Raw genomic sequence first — 25,259 nt, 5'->3', positions numbered from 1 at the left:
TACATACCAATTTTGAATTGAAGTTAATGATTGGAAAAGAAGAAATCACTACTAGAACATTTGCATCAACTTTTAAGTTGGCAGCCAAATAACATCAATGTGATTTTTGGGCGTTTTTTTATGATTTATAAGTTGGATTGGAGTGAATTATTTTTGAAGATATAGAAGATTTATAGTGGCATTTTTATAAAAAAAAATTATTCTAAACGAATAGTTAGATTAAGAGATACAGCTTGCTAAAGCTTAGTGATTAAGATTAAGATTTGTAAAGATTTGATAGGTCGTCAAATACCTTCAAAGATTTGAGAGAACAAAGATCAAAGTATATAGCTAACAAAACTTGCTGCATCTTAAACTTCTTCAACATATTATGACTACTCTTTATATAATTTATTTTTAGAAAAAATGACAATATAATAAACATGCATATTTATCTAGATGAGAAATATTAGATAGAAATTAAATACATATAGATTTTATATTATCTTATGGCAAAGCTTCTTAAAAGTTTTAAAAATACATATTTGACTTTATACATATTTTTAATTGATTGGTAGGTTAAAAACTTGGTCATCAAGTTAGCCATATGTCATATATGTGGATAGCTTGTAGTATAAGTTAACAAGGTGGTATATATATAGAAAACTTCTCTTACAAGTTAAGTCACATGTCTCGTAAATTGAACACTTATTAGAAGTCTTATAGAACATTGTCATATAGCTTGTAGTATAAGTTAACAAGGTGGTATATATATAGAAAACTTCTCTTACAAGTTAAGTCACATGTCTCGTAAATTGAACACTTATTAGAAGTCTTATAGAACATTGTCATATAGCTTGTAGTTAAATAATATATATAGAGATAAGAGTAAAGCCTTCTTTATTCTTATCAATATATTTTTAGTCTTTATTCTTATTTTGAGACTTTTTAGTCTTCTATCTTTAACAATAGCTATTCTAGTTTAATATTATATCATCTTTCAGTGATTTTTTAGTTTATTTGAGTCATATAAGAATTTATTGATCTTTTAGTTCTTTGAAATTCATATCTTTAATAAAAATTTGTTCAATTTTTACATCTATTTAATAATGCTATTCTTCTAAAAATTGAAGTCCTTTGTTATTTATATATTCTTGAAGTTAATGTTTGTTTAAAAAGTATAGTTGATAATATAACATGAATTCAAATCTTTGAAATATTCTACATCCATTGACTATAGGTATTTGCACATCTTTTAATTATCCTTTATCAAAAGATCTTATAACACTTCATGTCTCCAAAGGGTAATCTATCAAAACTCTAAAATATAATAAATTATGGCATTTCTACTTAATAAATAATAAACTTTGGATTTTATTGTAAAACTACTTAAAGAATCCAAATTCTCAATTAGATCCCTCGGTACCATATACTCTCTTTATTGTTATAATATTCTTGCAAATCTATAGAAAGAATCTATTGATTAACATGGTATTTCTTTGATAGCAATACTCACCTTTTGTAGTACTTTTAACATTAAAAAATTACACAACTAAATTCTTTAACAACACAAATATGGTACTAGAATTTGACACTATTTCATTAAAGTCAATTATTAGCCTCAATCAAACTTCTAGGATATTGCTATAAGCCAATCTTATAGTCTAAGAGTACACATGGCAATCAATCAAATATTTAGATCAAAAATTAATATTTGATTCCTTTGCCATCATAAAAAGATGGTGTTATATAAGAAAATATGACTTTTTAGTATCATTCGAAAAGGTTTCAAAGATATGTTGGACTTGAACTTATAACAACACATCATTGTTTTAAAACTAACAATTGAATAATAAATGATAGACAACCTTAAATATTATTTGAACAATGGATGTTTTAAGAAGATATCTAATAAGTAATCAAATAATTCTAATTCAATTACAATATATCCAAAAAACTTAGAAATATTTCTAATTAATATTCTAAAACCAAGATAAATATAATAAATATAGTATTAGATGTAACATAATTTTAAATATTTCATGTCTTAACATGCATTGCTTTAGCAAACAGAAATGATTTACATCAATCATAGCTTCTTTTTAAATGGTTTAAATTGCAATATGGAAAGGATTAGAAGAAAAGAATAGAAATTTAAAAAACTTTATGAACTTGATTGGAAGTTTGACTGGAGTTTGATACCTGCAAAATGGTAATCAACAAACTCTCACTTAGAGCTGACAACCACTGGCAATTGGTGTAGTTACGTAACTTGCACACAGAAAAAAACCGAAACAACTCAACTGTGCAGGTGATAATGAAAATAGTCTTCCCTGTGTCTGTCCCTTGCTAGGTATACAGAGGTGTATATCACAAGCATTCTGCACCGATTCATGGAATACTTGCAGGGACTCTGTTGAGTATCTATGTAAATGTCTTGAGAAGGATATACTCTAACGCAATAGAAAACTTCTAGATTACAATGAAGAGTACAAGTGAGAGTTCACTACAAATATTGTTGTTGTTATTTAACATTTAAAAATAAAACCTTCAACAGTCGCAACAGAACGTGTTACTCTCAATACCAGAAGCTGAAGTTCTATTACTGCAACGGGGGTACATACTGAGAGTCCCACAAATGGCACCGACCGCCCACCCATGAGGGTGTTTGCGTGCTCCGAGCTGTAAAATATATAAAAACCTTTTGCCTCACTTGAAAAGCATACAAAAGCACAACTCAATGGAAACTGCCGAACAAATACAATTAAATTCGTGGACGGTGGAATGAAAATTTCTACAATACTTGCAGTTGTCCACCATTTTGCCAAGAAGGTCTATCTGAATGACTGCACAAGTCCACAGAAAAAGAGATACATTCAACTGAAACAGCCAAAGTTCTTTGCTATTTTAGTTGTAGTTAGATATGCGCAAAGCCCCTAGTTTATCAACTTCCATGTTTACAATTCAGGTGTAGTGAAAAACACCTCAAGGTATAAGGGGGTACAGGATCTGGAACAAGGCGGCGAACTGAATTCTTCTTCTGCGGAAGTATGTAATCCTCAACCTGCACCTGTGTTCCATGAAACAACCAGAACTTGTGATTAACAAGGAGAAATATGCTCCCAGCTTTCCTTTGCCTTGACATGCCTCAAGTGGTGACATGTTCTTCTATCAGCTCACACTTTGAACTCCAAACCTAAGTACTACAACTTACTTTGAAGCAGAAACAAGTTGTCAATGTAGTAAAATAAAAATAATCAATTCGAGCAAGGACACAAAGCTTGGATAACTCGATCAACTCACCCCTGAAGGCTCCTTTTGGGGAATAAGACCAGGATCAGCTGAATATGCAATGCATAGAAGCTGGAGTTCAAAAAAAGTTGCAGTGTCCTGTTATCACCATCACCAAATAACAATAATCACAGCAAAACACGGTACACACAAAAAAAACAAAACAAGCAAACAAACGAAATAAAATAAAAAATAAAATAATACTGAACCAGTCAACTCTGCTTCAGAACGAGACTTCTAATACGATGCTGTCCAACAAACATGAAACCTTCAGTACATTACATTTAGTGTGAAGATGAAAATCGTCCAAGCGAGGAAAACACGATTGCGAGTCAGTTGACACCATTTTTGTTTATCTTATTGAGAATAATTAAGCCAAGTGCAGTTGATAAAACGTGCGTGTCTTTCAATTTCTGCTAACGACATCGTGACATCAATTATAGCACTCAACCTGCGGTCCTTGAAAGCATTGTCAGATTTTTAAGATTTTGTAATTTAGGCGCTTCATCTGACACTTCAGAAAAGTCTGACTGCTTGAACCTCTCCTGAATTTCATCTTGAACAAGCCTCGTTGAACCCGAAATTCTTCCCAACGCTGACACTAATATAACAGTGACATTCTAAGCTACAGAGCACTGAGTTCTCATGGTCAAAATTTTGATAGCTGACAGTGCCCCAGAGAGGATAATGGATCGTGAACATCTCATGTTCAATAATGCAGCAATCTTTTAAGTATGTTCTGTTGGAGACCTACGAAGGCAACCACGAAGCATCGTTAGCTTACGTCGAATATATGACATCAGCAGGCAAAATTTATCTCCTTTATACTGTGATAAACTCAAGTTCGTGACAGTTAAACTTGAGATGCGAGTGTATGTCTACGAAACCAGTTTATGGTACAATGTTCATTGAAATGGATTCCAGAGAGATTAAGATTTCTAATCTCTTTCAAGGTCGCCAATCTAGGAAAAAGACGGCAAGTGTTACACTCGGATCTTTCGTAATAATTCATTCTTACACCCAGCCAGAAGAAGGTAAGTAATACATTTGAAAGGAACCAAAACCGTTCCACGATGGTAGAGGAAAATAAGAAAAAAAAGAAAAACACAACAACAACACTAACTGCAGGGCTTGTTTGACATTGGATCCCATAAATACCTCACTCAACAGGAAATTAGTAAACTTTCTACAAACCATTACCAGAAATTGGCATAGCTATCTAACCCATTCGAGGTTCATCACTCTTAGAAGTTATCCACTTAGACACCACATCATCGTTGTTCATTACTAACTTCTTAGACCAATACTGTGAACCAATGAAGTACTCTTATTCTCTCTTATAGTCCCACTCGCATGAATTTCTTTTTCTTCTTATTGTTGGGAAGATGCCACTGCAATGCCACCAACAACTTGGTCCACTTACACAAATTCCAAGAATGCCAAATTTGAGGCGCTAGCGGATGACAGGCGACACACACACACAGTAAAACGGGCACCCGAAAAAGTGCTTCGACAAACCCACAAAAAATAGAATCAACAGTAGGTCTAAGCTTGGGCTGGCACTGGCTGTCAGAAATACCCCAATACTTTCTAACGGTGAGACGCACAATTTAAGAATGCTGGGCTCGTGAGAAAACCAAGTTACGTTTCCCTATGTTCAATGAGATGAAGATAAATATTCGAAATATGCATTTGTCGCAGCAGAATGTTTAATCATATGTCAAGGGGAATAGGTACGCTGTGGGGAAGAAAGCAGCAGAATGACAGCGAATTAACTTGCTTCTAAGGCAAGGCACATGTACAAAAACCCAACTTACTTTCACGTTACGATATATAAATCGAATCTCGCCTACTGTAAGATCAAACCCAATAATATTTTACCAAACAAATAAACCAACATACAAAGGAAAATTACCTATTCATCAACATCAGAAGAACAGGCAACAAAAAACCCATCCGCACAACCAAGCGCATGGCGTGCGACAACCCAAAGCCCAGATCCAGTTCAGGAACCACACTGCCACAGGAAACCACAGTGCAATTCACCTTCAAACCCAACAAATTCACGACAAGAGCATAACAAAACCTCGCCTTAACATCGAGCTGGGCACCAAATGAAACAAAAATTCTTCCACGCTCAGAATGAGCTTTGCGAGGTGGGTGAGTGGGTTCAAGCTGAAGATATTTCATGGCTGCTTGTCCATCTCTGGCTATAGGACCAGAGCAAACGGACTACGAAGCCAACAACAAATCTACCGACAAACCCAACAAACACAATCAAACAAACATGAAGACGAACAAGCTAGTTATTTACTGGGGAAGGAGAAGATGATGATAAGTTTGTTCTGTTTTTTTTTTTAATTTTTTTTTTTACTTTTGTTTTTTAGTATTTATTTTTGAAAAGGTTTTGAAAGTAACGTTTCAATGATTGCGAAAGTGAGAGTGGGAAATTAATGGCCAGTACTATTTGTGCTTCGTTTATAACAGAATCATCAGTCGTTTGAATGGTTTGAGATCTTTGCTCATCATTGCTTGATTTTATTCGAACGGCATTTTGAAGTGGGAATTTTCAAGACGTTACAAGAAAAACGAAAAGAGAATTGTAATTAATATTCTTGTATTTAGCAAGAAAGAAGAAGAATGAATAAAGTATTTTCTTTTAACATTCATTTACTTTGCAAAAAGATGAGAGAAGAAAAGAAAACAAAAAAGAAAACAAAAAAAATAATAATTTTTATCATTTTTTTTCAATATTAATCTTAAAATATTTTTTAATAATAAAAACGACACAAATTTAAGCTTATTTTTTTAATATGCGTGTTTTTCATAAACTAAAAAAGATCACGAATGAGACAATTTTTTACCGCATATAATAGATTTTTTATATTTATTTTTTGAAAAAAAATTGAACATGAAAAAAAAAATAAACGGTATAAAGTGTAGCAAGTTAAACTTATTTCAGTACTAACAAAAATTGTGTTACCATTTCTGAGAGAAAATCAGAGAACTATACTAAAATTATAAAACCATGAGAAACAATTTTGGTAACATAAACTAAAAGTAATAATATTATAAACAGTAAGAATTTTAAATACTGGATCAATTTTATGTTATTCAGATTATAGAATTATAGATACTTTTTAAAAGTATTTAATACAAAATAATTTTTAATATACACTTGTATAATATTTTAGGTTTTAAAATATAATAAAATAGAATACAATATCACATAAAAATTACAAATGAATTTGTATCAACTCAAAATTATAATTATATATTAGGTTCTCATATTAGTTTGATGTTATCATGCAACTTATTTGATTAAATAAAAACATTCTGTACTTAAATATATTTAATGATATACTACTATTTTTGTTATATAAATTTAAATTCTACACCATTCTTCTATATTGCAAACGTTTTAAGAAATATGAAGCAAATTTTAAAACATTTCAAGATTTTTTGCTAATAATGTATATAATTTTAGATAATTTATTTTGTAATAAATTATTATTATTATTATTATTATTATTATTTGGTACTTCATGTGAAAAGTATCAAAATTTAATAACAAGGATACAAATTTATAAGTAAACTAACTAAAGAAGGGAGAAGTCAGTTTTATTCCTCTCAAGTCTTATTCAACTCTTGTACGTCTTTAGTCTAGCAAGTTTTTATATATCTTAGCATGTGTATGTGATCTTCTTGCTGTAATATAATATAGTTGAATTTTGCTACTACTGCAATTTGCTTGTGAACTTATAGATGAATAAATTTCTTATTGTTTGCTATTTCTCTAAATATTGCAATAAAACAATAATAGAATACTTAAAAATCAACAAATAACAACATTTAGATTAAAATTACATAGACTCTAGAATAATGTCTTTTAGAAGCTCATGTAACAAATACTAGATTTTATTTGAAATGTTATGTCTGTTTGATTTTCATTTATAAAATAACGTCTATTTGACTTTAAATGAAGTCATAATTGAAGAATAACAAAGTTTATTTGTAATGACTTTATTTTTATTTTTATATGTTTGTTTGACTTTCATATCATGCTTTTACATGAACATTAGACATAAATGAAATCATGAGTTTTCCAAGTCCTCATTTTAAAATTAAATTATATTTTTTTGTTTTGCACAGCTTAATTTATGTATGTATATATATGTATATATATATATATATATATATATATACATGGAATTGTTAAATTGACCCACACATTTAATAAATTGACCCATCCATCATCATTGGTTGAGGATTCAATCATTTTTTTCATTAGTTTTCAACCAATGTGGATCTAGCAATGTAGTTCTAACAATGGAGAACTTTTTGATGATGATTAGGATGGGTGGGTCAATTTAGCAATTCCCTATGTACCATTTAATTGCTAAGTTGACCCATCCATCCTAACTATCATCAATTAAATACTTGGGTCAATTTAACAATTCCCATGTAAATAGTAAAAAGGAATACAATATGAGTATAAAATTTACATCCAATTACCTGAGCGTTATTTTATGAGGGGTGACATTAACTAGAATAGCAAGTTTTAATAATCTAACAATCAATTTTTGATGTTTTGGTCCAAAAAGTAGGGCATGAACAAAACAATGGAATGTAGAGCAGCATCATGCAAACTGACAAGTTGGGGGGGGGGGTCACGTCGTGGCATGAAACCGTTAAGCGGGCGTTAAACAGCGTCAAAGGCGGTAGATCGCGACAGGCAGCGTCAGGTGGCGGCAGGTGGGGACAAGTGATAAAGCGCGGAGGCGGAGTCACGTGTTCACGGCGACGTCACTCTTGGCCAAAAAGTGGCGGGGGCGAGAGAGGAGGAGGTGGACGAACGAGAGGAGCAACGAAGACGAAGAGGAATTAGAAGGATCTCTCTTTCTCTGTGCGAGTGTGTGTGGGTGCCGCAGTGAAACTGCTGTCGATCCGTGTGTTGCTGTCGTGCTCTGAGCAGCGGCGGCGGAAGTGGTGGCGATTGTTGCGTGTGTGTGAGAGTGTGTGGGGGGCTGGGAGTGAGTGTACGATTGCCAGTTGCGCAGGAACTCGCGAGCTCTTTCCAGTGGGTTCGTCTTCACTCTATGGGGAATTTGCTGGGTCTAACTCCCTCTGTGATTTTCCATGCGCTTTTTTTCTTCATAATTTTAGAAAAAATACTTCATGCTTGCTAGATTGTTTCGAAGTTGTACCTCTCGCTGCTTCCACATGGCCGTCCCTCCCTTGCAGCAGTGATGGATGGTGTGAGGTCCTGTAACGTATCGTATGATTGGATGCCCTGGTGATTCTTGAGTAACACACTCTCATAGGTGCGGTCCTTTTCCGCCATGTGAAGGCGGCCTTGGTTCATGAACTACACGCTTCGCGCTCCACCCATCACTGAGCCTGGCATGGGACGCAGTGCTTTCTGAAGGGTCGGGCGAGGTGGTTTCGGTTTGGATATTTGGGGGGAACTGCGGAATCGGTTGATGTCCAACAGCGTTGGAGTTTGAGCTGGAGGGAAGTCTGACCTGGGGACGGCCACTTTTGGGGTTCCGCAATCGTGGAGAATTGTGTTGGGAAATGGATATTTTGTCGTGGTAGACAATTCCTGGAGATTGTGTGGGGTTGAAAGCAGATTTTACCGCCGGCTGTCCAGTGACGTAAAGATGGGGTGGTGAGGACGAAGGGCTCGGCTGCAACTGTAGGTTTGTGAGGGCAGTAGTTTGTACACTTGAAAGCAGAGCTGCAGAGAGCTTTGAGAATGCATGTGGGTGAGGAGAGGCCTGAGAGATCATTGGTAACCAGCTGACCTGGTGCTATTCTGGCTGCAACGTCTTCTAGGTGCGAAGTAGTGTGCTGATATGTTTCAATTTCTGATTGAAGTCGCTACACTTCATGTGTCCTGAACTACGCTGGCATCTTAATCGAAGTTAACGCAACGACAGATTCCCGATGAGGCTCTGCGTTTCTTTACCGAAAGAAGGAAGTCATTTGCTGGTGTCTGTGTGTTGGACCAGGGGAAATATGAACGCTTTCTAAGCTCTCCGTAAGCCCGGATGGTCGTTGCCAAAACGCCGTAGGCATCATAATTCAAATGCTCACTTCCGCAGGTAATTTCTGTGGCCCTAAGAGATTAGTCCGAGTGGTTGTGAACAGTCGAAGTCGTCCTAATCGAGATGCCAGAAAATCTCCCACCACATTGCAAGTTGTTCACCTGCTTCTAGTTTTAGAAAATGCATCTCTTTTCCGTTTTGTTTAATAGTTTGCGCGTTCTCAGAGGTTTCGCCGTCGTATTGCAAAGCGAGAGGGTTCATACGTCAGCCATTTCTAAAGATATGTTACGTAAGAGTTGACGAGGAAAGAAATAAAGACCACACTACTCTCTTCAACGATCTCTTTCAGGGTCAACTTGAACATGAATGACTTACGCTCTGTATCACAACCTTTTACAAAGTAGAGGACTCCATCTCAACCTTGCACTCCTTGGAAGTGGAAAATTGAAGATTAACGATGGATTTGTCGGTAATCTTCCATAATCGCAGCTCTTTTAGATTTAAGTTGATTGTCCGAAGCACTTCAATTCGTTTTCATCCGTCAACTTCAGAAGAAAAAGTTTGCTATTCCGAAATTATCCATACGATAGTGTTATAAACTGCGGGTATCAACCAGCTTCTGAGTTGAAGGCCCTTCACTCAAAAACTGTCCTCCCCCGAGTGTCGCCATTCAATTTCACAGCCTTTCGATGCCTGTGCCTTCCAAAAGATCGATGCGGCGCAGTCGTTGTGCTTAGATCTGAAATTGTTAAGGACATGCTTATACGAAGCTCCACCTCTGGTTGCGTTTAAGTGGAAGCGGTCACCCTTCTTCAACGAATACCTATTGACCTGTTCCATGGAATTTCTTGCCACCGTGAGTCGATGAATCTCCTGCGCGCAAGTCCTTATCCTTGTTTCTTGATCATGTATTAGGAGAATGGTGAAGTTATGGTCGTCTTCTGTGGAAGGAAAGAGCCATCATTCTAGCACAATGGGAGTTTGGCGAGGAAAGATGTCTAAAAGGAGGTCTTTATGGGCCGCAGGCATTATGTCGCTCTTGTTTCTATTTTTTCTGAGTTGGGCAACAATAGCGAATTTGGGGGACCGTGTCTACAATGATTACTTGAAGGGGGACTTGTGCCAAATGCTTCCCAGCCCTTCCCCGCATCCTAAAGGCTACTCGTCTCACTCTGCTCCCCCCTCCAAACAGAACACCTCGTTCCCGAATCATGTTCCTATTCCGATTCTCCCGCCCATTCGAAACTACACTGATGCAGAGCTCTCAACGTTTGTGCTGGCGAAAGATATACTATCCCGAGCGAAGGATCCCGTTGGAAATGCCAAAGTAGCATTCATGTTCTTGACAGGGGGACCTTTGCCATTTGAGAAGATCTGGGAAGAATTTTTTAAGGTTAGTACTTACGAATATCGTGACTAGTCATTGTAATGTAACGATGTGGTGTGAACCTTTCTAGTTGCCAACGCAGTGTTAAAAGCTGATTTTACTTTTTAGCAGGGCCATGAAGGAAAATACTTGATTTACGTACATTCTTCTCGAGAACAACCTGCTCGAAATACCAGCATGTTTCAAGGGCGAGACATACGACCCCAGAAGGTGTTTTTCTGTGAACGAGTTGTTCCTTACCTCTTTCATTCTAAACCTGCAGCAAGAGTGAGTTCCATGGCCAATTGAAAGAGTTAGTTTAGAAGTCACTCGAGGGCGGGACATACTAACCTACTGTCATAGAGAAACCCGATTTATTTCCGTGTGAACTGCGAAGTGACCTGGATATCTTGATTGAATGACTTGTCTGGAATTCGTAGGTATTTTGGGGTCGAATCGAAATGGTGGATGCTGAGAGGCGACTGCTTGCCAATGCTCTTTTGGATCTGGACAATCAATACTTCGCCTTATTATCAGACTCGTAAATTACTTCACTTTCTCTTTAAATGCTTAACTTTTCGGTATTTGTCCAGGTCCAGGTAAGAGACTGACGTTGTTAGGGTTGTACAATTGGCAGGTGTATTCCTCTTTATCCCTTTGACTACGTGTATGAGTATCTTCTGGGTGGAAACATGAGCTACGTGGATTGGTAAGTGATGAGGATGAAAAAAATTTAATAGCATTGATGACTAATCAATATGGTGTTTCTCTGTTTTTTCAATCTCCTCTATGCTTACTTTACACGTTTGGTTAGTTCTTGTTTAGAAAACTAAGTTCCAAATGCTAGTGCATGTCGATATTATACCTGGCTCTCTGAACTGGACAAATGCTTTGATACTTTCAAGATCAATGTATATTTTACATTTCTCCATCTTTTATGACCTTGGGTCCCAAATTATGAAGAAGTGTGCTTTCAACCATTCTAGGCAAGGAAGACGGCTCTAATTCCTCGAGTTTCTGCCAGTTTTGAAGATCCGGGACCCCATGGGCAAGGGCGCTACATGGATCAGATGATGCCAGAAGTTAGGAGGAGTGACTGGAGGAAAGGAGCACAGGTGATGATTGTAGGGAAATCCTTTCGTGGTGTATGCAAGTGCAGAATGATTTTTTTAGCTTCGGGGGGATCGTGATTTTTTTAGCTTCTTAGGAGCTGATTTTTGTTGTTACATTGCAGTGGTTTGCTGTGACCCGGTATCATGCTTTGATGATAGTGGCTGATCACCTATATTACAGCAAGTTCAAGTTGAACTGCAAGGTAAAACTCACAATGCTTGTATACTTTCTCGTTGAAGTCACATTTGGGTGCAAGTTTCAAACTAATCACTGTACAGACAAAATCTGAAGTATCTTACACTTGATCCCATTTGTTTGGGTGGAAATATGCTCCTAGTTTTAAAAAATCGTTTCCTTTTGCTATCGGAATTGTAGTATGATCCTGTGATGCGCGAATCTACGGCCCTCACAAGTATAGGAATTGAAGTAAAGATTTCAAGGCCCTGATGTGTGCAACAGCTGACAGCTTCGTGTTACTTTTCTGTAGCCTGGCCCAGAGAATCGAAATTGTTATCCCGATGAACATTACATCTCAACGTTTCTACATGTACGTGCTTCCCTCTTTGCCGTCTTCGAAATAGTTGCATTGTAATCGGTATTCACTCATGGTGATATTTGTGTGAAGATTCCTATGTACCTGAGCGATATCAGATGTAAGATATTGTACTTGTTCTAATGGTATGTTCATGGTTCAAAAATATGATGAAGGTGAAAGTTTGAGGGAGAAGATATTTTTGCATTTGCCGCGTTATCTGCAGAAGAACAACTGAATGATTGCTTGCAGATAATGAATCCAGCAAACCTGGCAAATTGGACTGTGACTTATGTGGACTGGTCTGAAAGGAGGTGGCATCCAAAGACCTATACAAAAAATGATATTACATTTGAAAGATTACAGCTTATACAGGTAACATTTGAGTTTTGAAGCATGTTCCGTCACCGAGATGTTTTCCCCTTCTCTGCATCATCGTATTCGTCTCACGCAAGCTGAAGCAGCATATTATGCTTTGCGCTTTTCCCCCGTACTGAAGAGTCTTTAAGATCTGATATGACACCTCGTGAAGAAACGTCTTGACCCTCTACATTGCTGACCAATAACTTGTGCTTCTACAGAACATCAAGGAACACGTGCACGAGACTAGTGATAGCCTGGTAAGTGAACCCATGAGTCCGAGTCGCTTTTATTGTGCAGTTGCGGTGAGGTTGAGCTTAGTATAATTCAGTTCACATGCTGCGTATACTACGTGAGTCTTGAGTTATTACATCTGCGGTCCGTGGGTTTTGCTGTGGACCTTAAATCCATGCTATTGCAGGGTATTAGAACAGTGAAGCCATGTCTGTGGGGCGGACAACAGCGGCCTTGCTTTCTATTCGCACGCAAATTCTTGCCAGACACCGCTGGCGATCTGTTGCAGCTCCTCTCTAATGTTACATGGCCACTTAGTCGACATCAACAGGAACGATCATCCGCGACTTTCAGATTCTGAATACATGGGGATGGAGTCGACTGTTTTGTATGCTACATCATTAAGAACATCAGATAGATCGCAGCCATTTATGGTACATCCTACCACAACACAGTACAAAGGAAGCATCATCTGAACTCCAGAATTCATCCTCGCCCAACACAAAAATTATGGGTCTTTGCACATCTTTCGCTCAACAGAGAGCAGAATCGGATTCTATGCTTCGCTGATGCAAAATTGGATTACTCACTATCATTCCGTCACAATTGAGCTTTTTGCAACACAAAGTGCCCAGGGTTAATCTTCCCGCGACACTGCAAGGCTTCGTCCATGAGGCTGCGACAAACGAGGTCGTTTTTGGGGCATTTTCAAACGTGGCCATGAACGATGCGACCCATTTGAAGAAGATGCCTCTGAGTAGCTTCCTAGTCACTTCCGTTGTCCGAAACCCTCGATCTGTTCATCCTCCGCATCATTCGTGATGGATGAAATCCCTCTATTTCGATATCGTAGATAAAGAGTTTATTTATTGTACAGAACCTCGTACACAAACATTCTCTCTTCTCAATAAAAGAGTGAAAGTTGCATTGTGTTGACACATTCTTTTTTTATATTTTTATGTTTTAATATTTATTTTGGAATAGTTTTAACTTTAAATGTATGTATCCCAAAGATTATGTACAAGTTACCTTTAGTGGGATGGTTATAATTACCTGATGTCAATTATTTATATTTATTTTCGTTTCAAAATTTCAGGGAGAAATAGATTAAATTATGTTGCAAAAACTTGTGATGATATTTAAAAAAATATAAAATGATTGTTATCAAGTGAATATGATTCAAATGTGTAGCTAGAGAAAGTTACAAAGAGGATAAATTTCACACAGCCCATAATATAATAGGTACAGTTAAAACTCTATTAAACATGCATTTAATAACAGTGTAAAGTAATTCCTAAATTTCCTAAATGTTAACTGAATTTAAGGAAGGTGAAGGTTGCACACAATGAAGAAATATATATTAACATTAGCCTTTATATATGTTTTGTTATTAAACATTAATTATTCAGGATACAAACATGTCTTTATATCAATGTCATAATTTCTTCCCCTCTCAAACAAAATAAATATAAAGTTCCACTCAAAAATCTAATATTAATTTTCAATTAGTGTTATTTCATTAAAGAAATGTAAAAATTAGTTATCAATAATATTCTAAATGTAGTAATTATTCTAGCTTATAAAAGAAATCATCTAATTTGTCACAATGCACTTCATCCTTAACAAGAGATCCTTATTGTTTCACTACAATACAGGTGAATATAAACATAAGTCTCTAGTCTTCTAATATTGTAAAACCAAGTCACACTTTATGTTCCATTTCCACTTCTTCTTAAACGATTTTTTGATCAAAAGGAGCGTAATTACACACACACACACACACACACACACACATATATATATATATATATATATAAACACACACACAGTCTTAATGAAAGTTAATAAATTAACTTTCGTGGAGAAGCGCCGGGGAGACTGGTTCAAGAGCGTTCAAGCAGCAGTGTTTCGATTCAAGCGTTGCACGAGAATCAACTCTGCAGTCGTAAAATATCGGATACGCGCCACTTGAGGTTTGAATTCGGCACCATCGCCACCCGATTTGATGGCCACCTTGCTGTGGCGCGATCACACCAAATCCTTCCTCACAATCTCCATCATACGGGCTTTTCATTGTCACCTTTTTTCGATGGCGCCTGCATGAAATGATGCGACTGCGCGCTACCGTGACTGTTTTTGAGCTTCTCGGGCGTAATGCCAGATTGTTGTTGTCGAATCGGGTATCCAACGTGGTAGAATTGCAGTGACGCGGTACCTTGCTTGGTTCTGTATGTGTTGTTTGTTTTTGAGCGGTTGTCAAGTTCTTTGAAGGAGGTGAGCGGGTTTTGAGCCTGTGAATAATTCGGGGTTTGAAGGATTCTTGACGAATTTTGGAGACCGCGATTGTAATGTTTACAGGTGGTCCGTGGATTAAAGATTGATGTAATTTTATCAGGGGTTTGGGGGTGTGTCTCTGTGATGTTTTGGTAATTGGAGTTCAATTGCTAAGACAATATGTGTTGGAGTCCAGTGGAGGAATTCTGACGGGCGTATCCCGTATACCCTGTGAGAGTGTCGTGTATATTGTTCAGCTTAGAATGCTGGATTGAAAGGAATATAAATCTTCTCATGGCTTAGAGGTGATCTGCACCATGGGCGTGAGCGCAGAGCATGAGGTTTTCTCATTAACAATTTAATGAATAGAGCTGAAGAAATCTGTGTCATGTAGTCGTCTTCAGGATTGCCGTCCTCAGACTTCGGGGTTCTGGACTTTGGTAAATTGGATAGGTTAGTAGATCACGCATCAAGAGCAATCACGTTGCCGTGGGAGTAGAGCTCTCGTAATGCGCTGATTTTCGACGACTCGTTTGGAATGTCTGCTACTAAGCGTGAAGCTGAGCAGTCCAGTGAATTGGACAGTAGCATACTGTGAACAGCCTAACCACGGAGTTGTCGAAGTATGGATATCTTTCCAGCGAGTAGAAACTGATTTCCGCACCCGCTTCGCTGTTCTCATTTCGCTGCATGAAGTAAGAGGTAGGGTATTGTGCTCTGGTTTTATAGTCACATAGTTGATTACAATGGCTCAAAGGTGGGATGGCGATGAGCCAAGTGATGGCAGACCATTTTATATGGCGTGTACACGAGAACATGGATCGTTTATGCTGGTTAGTATAGGATTTGGAGGAGCATTCTGCCTGGAGTGCTTTACAGAACTCATTGCTGCGCCTTCGTCTCTCGTCGTGCACAAAGCAAAAGCTATTAGTGAATTTGCCGAAGCGCTGACAGATACAGAGTTTTGTGCCGCTTTGATTCAGAAGCGCCCTGCATTCCTTGCCGCGCCTTTGGCAAAAGCAATTTTCTTCTCTAACGACGCGGATCTCGTAAGTGCAATTATAGATGTGATGGTTACCACTTGCAAACTGGATTTAAAGAATGACGATACGATACTTCAAGATATGATGCTGCAGGTTTGTTTGCTCTTTTCGACGTCCGAAGCTACACTTTGGAAGCAAGGTTGTCTTTTCAGTGTAAGTTATATCAGCAGCTGTGCAGTTTTATGGTTCTTGTGAAAACAGCATATGAGGTAGACAAGCGTTAGATTCACATGTATCTGCTTGTGCCATGAAACCTAGGCGGCTTACAAGGTTCCGCTGGCACAACATTGTAGAAAGTAATTGTTGAGTTGTCAGCCCATCACCCATAGATGCCCAGAATTGTATCGTAGACGGGCTTCAGCAATGGCTTTGTTTCTAAATAATGTTTCTGTTGGTGAACTATTAAAGAAGAAGTTCGTAACTCTGATTGAGCCTGCATGGATCCTGAATAACCATGGTCACGCATACTTGTATCCCCACGAGATAATTGCTAGGAGTGCTGAAACGAAAATTTTGTACTCCATGATAGAATTGGTCTTTCATCACTTGAGGCTGTTGAACCTCATTGCTGTTGGGACTGTATGTGAATCTGACGGCAAGTCTCTTTCTCCACGCAGGTGCGTGGTTTGACCCTTCTGCTTGAGCTGCATTGTCAACATGACAATCACATTCCTCATGCGATTAAATCTCAACCTGGTTGCGTACAATATTTAATTAAAGCTCTTTCATTTCCCACGTGAGTTTGATGAAGCATGTCATCTGTCTCCTCTTCCCAGAGTATGAAGTGCTTTGAAATTTTTCGTCTTCCGGTGTGAACACTGACTAACAGCGATTTCTCTTTTTTAGCAGAATATTGTAGGGGTTTCAGCTATGTAACACTATGTTTCTGCTTGCAGTGATGAAGTAGGAATTGACGTTTTCTTTATTTTTTCCTCATTGGCCAATTTGGAAGATGGCATCAACTTTTTGGCTAAATATTGCCCCGTGATGGTGCACCTAGCAATAAAAGCTTTGGAGAGATCACAAAATGATGAATTGAGAACTAAAAGCTTGGGTAAAAATTCCAAGCATATTAGCATAATTACAGCCGCGTTGAGAACCAGAGTGACTTGCAGAAACGGGATCCTTTTGGCATTTCTTTCTTTATTTCTCCATTTTGAACCAATTCTATGAGACTGGAGCGTCTTAGAATGAGACAGTTTAAAGCATTGCAACAACACGTCTATTTCAAAGCTGTCTGTAAAAACATTCTTGTAATGAATGGAGTCCTTCATCGTGTTTGCAGACTTGTTGATTGCGCTGGCTCAAGCATCGGCATTCAACATAAGCCAGTCTACATCTTTCTCTCAGAGGGAATGTGATGACGGCGATCAGGAATCTACAGCGTCCATTTGCCAAACTGGCTCTTCCAGTGTGGAGCAGTTCGCAGAAGCTATGAAAGCGTCACTCTTATCCTCAGATACACAGGTCCAAGTGAAATCCTTAGAACTGATTAATTTGGTATGCTCCATGAGCCTGGAGACCAGTGAGGAGATTCAATCTCTCGTCAATGAAGGGCTAACCGACTACATCTTCGAGGTCCTAAGAATATCAGGTAAGTGGATTTTTTTGTATCCATTTTCTGGTCTTCATCTGATATCATATGCAACCAGCCAAACTACGATGACATTGGATATTCTGTAATTTGTTTTGAACTATGGCCCCAACTGTGGACGAGACTTCATGTATCACTAGCCAACTTAGATGTAGATGGGCTCTCGACAGGAATGACATAGGATAAGGTTTGGAATTTTTCTGATTTCCTCGCAAGGGAATATATAATTTGACCGTTGTAACAGCCTGATGTTCATTCACAGGTACTAACACCAACTGACTCTCGGATTGCAGGCAATTTAGATGCTATTGCTACTAGTGCGATTCAAGCGCTAGAGACACTTTCGCTAGCCTTCCAATCGTTCTCCCAGCATTTCAGTCTCGGACTCGAACCACTTTTGCGTGTACTTAATCACTCGTTCGCTTCAGCTTTTGGAACTTTACAGAAAGACACTTTGAACGTAATATGTTCTGGAATAGCTCATCGCCCTGATGTAGTGGGTGCCTCTCGCGCAGAATATCTTGTGGAGCTCCTGAAGAAATCTTTTCAACTATATAGAAGCGTGATGAAAGATCACGCAGTATCTGATACTCTTGGTTTTGGTCTCTCGCCAGAGGGTTTGAATGCTACTTGCAATACTCTTGGAACTTTGTTGAGAGCACCCTCGTGCTCTAGAACCCCTTCAATTTGCTTAACGCTACAAGAATGCATCTGCGCTCTGACTGATTGCATCAGCGCAGACCCTATATATGCAACACACCACAAAGGACTCATGTCTGCTGCTTATCTGTTTCAGGAGGCTTATATCTTCTCCATTAAGCAAACAATTCCTTCTGAGCAGTTTACCGCTTTGACAGACTTTTTGATGACTCATTTCCACTTTCACATGCTCTCGATTTTTACTACTAACTGGAATAATATCTCAGACGAAATAACTGCAAATGCTTTCTTCGATTTAGTCAGAAACATTTTACAAACTGGAGATGCTATCAAGACCAGGACATTTGCAAGGATTCTTGTGTCGAAGAACTGGATCAGTATGGCGTACGAAACCATGTCGAGATTCCCCACCGGAGATTTTAAACAAATTGCTTACAGTACAATAAGCAAAATGATTGATAGACTTTCCTCGTCCGAGGAGGCTGTTCAAGACGTCATGTTACATTTACCCACTGACGTAGAAGGTTTGCTTTTATTACTTGAACAGAGAAACGATGGGGACTTGCATCTTATTGCAGCGCATCAGGCGATTATTGCTATTCTGTTCACTGCCGTTGAACACGGAGACAGGTAACATTTGTTACCATCCTTCCAGTATTTAAGGGTACTAAAGCGTCTTTAGCATTGAGTTACAGTGGATATGACGGCAGGATTTTGATGATGTGCGTATCAAGACGTGTACCAACAAGCCCTTTTCTCTTTTTTCCAAGCTGTTCAGTCTGAAACCAAGAAATCCTCAAACTTGATTTCAAAGTTGATTCCAACCTTCGATGATGTAAAGGGGTTTCCGTATCTGGCCACGGACTAATGAGGATTTGATGACTTGATTCAAATTTCAGCAGGTTTGTGGGAAGTGATAAGCTCATGAGCTCCTTGGAGCAACATCTTCTTGTAAACGCTTCCTCTTCAATGCTTGCATCGCCATCTTCTGCAGCCCTTAGACATTTTTTCCTTTTGTTTATTCATGGACATGAAGATGTGTCATCACAAGGCCGCTTCCGCAGTAGGAAGGCTGAAAATAATATGGTTGACATTCTACAAACAGAGTACATTAGTAGTTTTCGCGACTACGAGCTGCCAATGCATGCACTTAAGTGGATCATGAAGAAAGAGATCCTTTTTCCAATCAGTAAAGACTTACTATTGAGGAATCTGTATGCTGGTTCGGAAGACCAGGCAATAATAGCACAGCTGACCAAGGAGGACGATCGCGTGACAGAGATTCTTATGTCCCTGTTCCTTGACGTAGTTGAGAGGCATCTTGAGGATGAAATTGGGATGGTTGCAACAGGTCTTGCTAGCATTTCCAAAGGAGATTTGAATTTGACAAAGAAGATTCACAGGCACGGGGTTGTGAGCATCCTGAGGCGGTTCATTCTTTTGCAAGGCATGAAGGCATCTGAATCTACAGTTACGTCTTGTGTGGATTTGCTCTTCCAACAGCTTGTCTTCCTTGATGAAACGATGGTTGCGATGGACGAGGGCGCCTGGCTAGACATTGCAAGTCAGGTAATTGACGTCGTTACAGATTCAGCCCAAATCAGTCTTATTAATTCATGTTATTCATCCCAATACTAACACATGAGATATCAAACAATACAACCAACTTTTGAAGGTTTTAACACTCTGCACAAATGCCTCAAGCACACGACTAACGAGTATGAAGATGCACTCTACCGGAATACTTGTGTTGCAGGCAGAGAAGCTCCTGGTATCGCAATTGGACAAGGGGAAAATCGTTCGAACTTGTAGTGTATCGCTAGTTAACCTTATTACTCTGATCATGCATAAATCCACTAAGATCCTTGCATTAAAGGAAGCAGCTAGCAAGGTTTACACGAGTAGTGAGCTTCGAGAGACTTTTGAACAACATATTGCTAATGCTTCCCAGAAAGGCTCCGTGCTGACCACCATGGATATCAACTCTGACGAAGGGGTGACTTTAAGCGCCTCCCTCTTATTTTGTGTCCTGTGGCTCAGAGGGTAAACAACAAGAATCTCTAGTGAATATCTTTTGGACCGTACATTTTTCTCAAAATCATGAATTGCCTAATTTACTAATAGTAGCGCATGCTGTGCAGTGTCTCCAACGGCACTGCTAATATGTTACATGAGGGAATGAACGACAGAAATGAGCGCACTTCTTCGAAGAGTATCAATGGAAAGAGAATTGGTTCTTCCCCCAGGATTTCGTGTCAACAGCTCTGCCAGCTTCTCTGCTTCTGCACAACCCCCTTGCAGATTTTGACATCATCTTGCCTGGTTGAACTTCTATCATATGCAAGAGCTAACAATGGCAAAATGCATGGGGATCTAGCTGAATGCTCTTTGAACCATCTTAGGAGTGTTACATTGATACTGCAAGGAACAGCATCAGGAGGCGACGGTTTGCTGAGGAAGAATGCGTGCATATGTTTGATGAGACTTCTGGAAATGACCAGCCTCAATATGAAACAAAAAGCTGTTCGAAGGAGCCCATGGTACAAAGTTGTTGCACAAGAACTTCTACTTCCTCTTGCCAACGGACAGGTGGACGTAGTAAAAACAGAAGAGATCTATTATTCTCCTCCAATCCTAACGACGATACTGTGTGTTTCCCCCCCAAACAAATGGTTACCATCAGTGTTCAGTTCGAAGGTTCTCGGAGCAGTTATTCAGAACTTTAAGAACACTCAATATATTACTGTTGAGACAGTTGAACTCTTCCTAGAGTTGTTGAAAAGAGGCTTCTTGGAGCATGAGCAAGTTGAAACACTACGCGCCTTGTACCTGGCAAGATCCTCCATCTCACATCTACTACTTGGCAATGTTGATGTTGTGCTTAAAGATCATTCCGTGGTTCGAATATGTTTTCTTTTCATTAGGGTTACTACTGAAGAAAAATTCATGTACGTGGCAGGGTGTGCGGAGAAAGTATTACAGAGAACGATCGGTGATGAATGGTGCCTCACCCACAGCAACGGACAAAGAATCTTTCGCTCCAAATCCCCAGGAGACTGTAGAAAAGATGGATCCTGGTGCTTTCATGATGCACTTGGCTCTCCGCGACACTGGAGACCATTTTGTAAAGCAACATCAAGATGCTGAGATTTCTAAACTAGATAATGAATCCCGTTTACTAGTTCAGATTGATGAGTTTTTGCAGAGGAGTGACAGAGACATGGAGTGAATCGAGGATGATGAGATGCCATCCCTGGATGCTTGCCATCTTGTAGGTTGAGAGTAGAAAGATATACGTGCAAAATCCATATGAATGTTCAGAACCTTCGCGGGAAGGAATAATGACGCAAACGCTTAACAATCTATTGAAATAAAGCAAATTAATTCATTAAACGGATAATGTACTAGAACTATCGTACACTTCATGATCTATCTTCAAATTCAAGTTCTTAAGGGAGAGCACTGACTCGTGACAATGTGTAGTCGAATGTATCATATCAAACACAAAATCATCTCCTCCGTAACGAGATTGTACTTGGAAGTGGTACTTCTTTGACATCCTCCTCTTCATAGTACACATTCAATTTATCGTTCTTTGCTAAATTCTATATAAATACACATTTTCTATTCTGTTGCTACAACATACAAAAATATATTTGAACTATTCGTAAGATGAGTTGTGACATGCCGGACTTGAAAACAATTACAATGAGTACCGATCCTTACGCTGTCCAGTGACGTGTGCCTCCGGATTCTCTACAACAGTGCCTATAGCTCAATGCCGAACGTTGCTTCATCGAGCCCGTAAGACATCAAGATCTGCGTCATCATCCCCTCCTACAACTGCTTGTCGCTGTATTCATAGCAAAAATTCACATTGTCAGTTGTGTCGGTTCCGACCAGTGAATCAATCCTGTAACATTCAGCAAGTTACTACTACAGCATCTAGACTGCATGTCGGCAACCAAAATTAGATGTTCATCAAGTCGGGGCGTCTTTTGGAGGCATTGTGCCAAGAAAAACCCTACTCCAGCGACAATTATTCCACGCAAAACTTTCTTTCTAAACAAGACAAAGAATGTTCACATTGTATCTGTATAAAACATCATACACATATTTGGAAATAAACTTCGACAACACTACTACATCGAGGATCAGAAAAACAAGTTGCATTTCTAAGAGAAGGGAAAAGAGAAACATGTAATGAACCTTTTTTGCAAGCACGCGCTCAGATTGCACAGGTTGTCTAATCCGTTCTCTTCGTGTTCCAGTGGCTGGTAATTGTGTCAAAGTCTCGACAGCAAGCTCCTCTAACACCGTATTGACCTCCTCCTCCGTCTCCTCCTCCATGTCTTCATTATCAAGGGCGGAATCCAACCCGTCATTAACCATCTCTTCAATTACACCAGCCTGTTGCAAATGTCCATGCACAGCAATCTCAGAACCCCCACATGATTTAACTGTGATGATTAAAAGTGACTCGCAAAGCTTGAGATGAGAAGAAAATATTTTTTGCGGAGAAAACTCGTGACCAAAGCGGACGAACCAGGATTGAAGCCACTCTATATACAAATTGCACATCTGGAAAAGATACCTTCATCATCTCTTTAGATAGTTCTTGCATGGTGGCTGCCACTTCAGGAGCTTTCATGAGGTTGTTTACAAGTTTCATAACTTCAGTGCTTTTCTGCAGTTGCCCTACCGCCCTCGCCGTGGCTGCAAGTCGAATACACAACAATCAGTCAGAAAACCATTACAGTCACTATCCTGCATCGAACATCAGATGCCAATCTGTTGACAACCCATTAACAATTGGTTCCTCATCATCGTTTATTCGACTGATATTAAACGAGTTCACGAATCGTATTTCATATATAGAATTGATGTCCAACTAGATATCCAACAGAAATTAGTACTACTTCCAAGCATTCAGAAGACATCAGAGGTGATGAGTACACATTACCAACGCTCTCCCCCAAATGCATGGAAATGGAATTGAGTTGCGCTCGATTCTCATGAAGTCGTCCCACCGCTTTTCTAGAGTGTACAAGCTCCCTCGCCAATGACTGAGTTCACAAACACCAACTTTATTACTTTTCTGAAAATTGTTTGTATATAGCAAGCCATGCAAGGACAAGGCAACGTGGTTCTTGATAAGCATAATCTTCATCTCTCTTCCATATCCCTTTAGCAACCTATACCGCATGCAAACTGTGAAGTTCCAAAAACAACGCCTAAAAGTGATAATCTCACGCCAGTCAGGAAACTTTTATGAAATTAAGCTAATTTCTTTGCATCACTTCATGTATAAATGAGTTCCCAATGATTTCAAAGCAGTTGTAGCCAGAATCAAGGGGAACCTTAGCAGACTTCATATCATTACGTTTGGCAGCCTCCTTTATGGACTTCTGTACATTTTTTTCTTCGCGTTGTATTGCTGCACCACAAGGTCGTCACATCGCCTCACGGTTGTCAGCAAAATGGAACTTTCAGATTAATGTCTTCGATTTAAAATTCAGTAAGACATTAATACCACCATCGACAAGTTTAAAATATGATAGTAGCCTACCAGTGATAGATCGTGGTTCATCACTATCACTACAAAAGCTCGCATATTCTCACAACATGCACAAAATCCTCACAAATGCGATTTTCAACTATGAGAGGCTGCAACGACCATTATGCATCAACAGGAAACCTGTCTCCAAGAGGAGATTGCTGTGGTGCCTCGAGTGCCGTCAAATTAAGAGCCTTTAGACCTAGAGCATACACGGCTTAATCTGAAAAAAAGAGTTGATGTATTACAACATAATTGCTGAACATACATCAAAAGTAGGACCACACTCACCACGGACCTGGCGGTCAATACCACGAGATTGCTGCCGCAGAGTGCGCTGCCATTCTCGCAATTGTTCTTGCGGGGTAGCCTTTGATTTGAAAGCGCCTAACACCTTCTCCATCTCGACCAAAAAAGCAGAATCCCAATCCTCCGCCTCCACGAACGTTGACTTATCTCACACTAACCTCGCAGTAGACTTCAATCACATGCCCTCTTCCGAACCGAAAGAAAAATAAATAAACAAATCGAAGCCACTTTATCTAAAGCAGCTCACAGATTGACGAACAAAACTACAGACTTCGACAAGCCCTACCTCTTCAACTGTGCTTTTCCTACTAATCTTCTTCACATCCTATAATCTGATAAACAGACAGGCAATCTACAACGCGACGCTCCCACAAAGTAAGAATTCACCTCAACTAAAACGTTTCCAATCCTTACAGCAACTTAGATAAATTAATCCGCGTTGCAGTGGAGAGCGTCCTTTTTTCTTTTTTTTTTTTTTTTTTTTTTTCCAATTACCAATCTCCAAACAAACCTCTCTCTCCAGCACAAAATAAGTGACGCTTGACAGGATCTAATTCACGGCGCACAACGTTCGATCTGAGCAACACAGTGCCGAGCAATAGAATCGAAATCTCTATTACAAGTGATCTCAACTGCTCCAAGCAAGCAAATTGTCTGCCCCCGTCCCTCCATGACTGTTCCACTGCAGTATGAATGTCCCCCTTCGTCTGTTTGTGTGAACGTAACTAAATGAAATCTAGTAGAAAGATGACGCGTGTCCGTGATCGTGACGTTCGATCCCGCGCTTTTGATGAAGGCGAGTTGCCCAGTAACTGGAGATATTTTTGAATTTCTTGCCATCTGTCGGTCGGCATGTTATTTATATAATGACATAATTGTATGGTGGTTTTTGCAGAA

The 25,259-nt window shown here is 38.9% G+C and overlaps 4 protein-coding genes across 14 annotated transcripts; 2 read left to right on the top strand and 2 right to left on the bottom strand.

The window, feature by feature from the left end:
• Positions 1-1,273: 1,273 nt before the first annotated feature.
• On the bottom strand, positions 1,274-5,598 carry LOC112292299 (uncharacterized). 5 transcript variants are annotated; one of them, XM_073539092.2, is made up of 4 exons: positions 5,186-5,598; positions 3,283-3,369; positions 2,964-3,049; positions 1,274-2,181 (listed from the first exon to the last, which is right to left on the bottom strand). In XM_073539092.2, the coding sequence occupies exons 1-3, from the start codon at positions 5,458-5,460 to the stop codon at positions 2,965-2,967; spliced, it is 447 nt and encodes a 148-aa protein (XP_073395193.1). In that variant the 5' UTR covers positions 5,461-5,598; the 3' UTR covers positions 1,274-2,181; position 2,964. The 5 variants fall into 5 exon arrangements, 4 of the variants coding, with proteins under 4 accessions (XP_073395193.1, XP_073395192.1, XP_073395191.1 ...); XM_073539091.2 differs by lacking the exon at positions 1,274-2,181 and adding an exon at positions 2,482-2,661; XM_073539090.2 differs by lacking the exon at positions 1,274-2,181 and adding an exon at positions 2,482-2,825 and having other exon boundaries at positions 5,186-5,597.
• Positions 5,599-8,967: 3,369 nt separating this feature from the next.
• On the top strand, positions 8,968-13,863 carry LOC112292168 (glycosyltransferase BC10). 7 transcript variants are annotated; one of them, XM_090256414.1, is made up of 12 exons: positions 8,968-9,108; positions 9,285-9,377; positions 10,346-10,713; positions 10,816-10,974; positions 11,127-11,227; positions 11,324-11,395; positions 11,711-11,801; positions 11,921-12,001; positions 12,287-12,346; positions 12,584-12,706; positions 12,913-12,951; positions 13,113-13,863. In XM_090256414.1, the coding sequence occupies exons 2-12, from the start codon at positions 9,362-9,364 to the stop codon at positions 13,284-13,286; spliced, it is 1,284 nt and encodes a 427-aa protein (XP_090112540.1). In that variant the 5' UTR covers positions 8,968-9,108; positions 9,285-9,361; the 3' UTR covers positions 13,287-13,863. The 7 variants fall into 7 exon arrangements, with proteins under 7 accessions (XP_090112540.1, XP_090112537.1, XP_090112536.1 ...); XM_090256411.1 differs by having other exon boundaries at positions 9,061-9,108; positions 10,236-10,713; XM_090256410.1 differs by lacking the exon at positions 8,968-9,108 and having other exon boundaries at positions 9,217-9,377; positions 10,236-10,713.
• Positions 13,864-14,756: 893 nt separating this feature from the next.
• On the top strand, positions 14,757-22,530 carry LOC112292142 (protein PUTATIVE RECOMBINATION INITIATION DEFECT 1). The gene is made up of 9 exons (XM_090256409.1): positions 14,757-16,395; positions 16,860-16,978; positions 17,139-17,296; positions 17,528-17,836; positions 18,130-19,126; positions 19,396-20,065; positions 20,253-20,539; positions 20,638-21,328; positions 21,456-22,530. The coding sequence occupies exons 1-9, from the start codon at positions 15,946-15,948 to the stop codon at positions 21,723-21,725; spliced, it is 3,951 nt and encodes a 1,316-aa protein (XP_090112535.1). The 5' UTR covers positions 14,757-15,945; the 3' UTR covers positions 21,726-22,530.
• Positions 21,987-25,064, bottom strand: LOC112292143 (vacuolar protein sorting-associated protein 24 homolog 1). Its single transcript, XM_024540307.3, has 6 exons — positions 24,345-25,064; positions 23,857-23,933; positions 23,460-23,562; positions 23,091-23,212; positions 22,706-22,906; positions 21,987-22,349 (listed from the first exon to the last, which is right to left on the bottom strand). The coding sequence occupies exons 1-6, from the start codon at positions 24,454-24,456 to the stop codon at positions 22,290-22,292; spliced, it is 675 nt and encodes a 224-aa protein (XP_024396075.1). The 5' UTR covers positions 24,457-25,064; the 3' UTR covers positions 21,987-22,289.
• Positions 25,065-25,259: the final 195 nt, after the last annotated feature.

Source organism: Physcomitrium patens, chromosome 15 (genome assembly GCF_059467195.1).
Source record: "Physcomitrium patens ecotype Gransden chromosome 15, ASM5946719v1, whole genome shotgun sequence".
NCBI classification, from domain to species: Eukaryota; Viridiplantae; Streptophyta; class Bryopsida; order Funariales; family Funariaceae; genus Physcomitrium; species Physcomitrium patens.
This window is presented reverse-complemented; position numbering and strand designations above follow the sequence as displayed.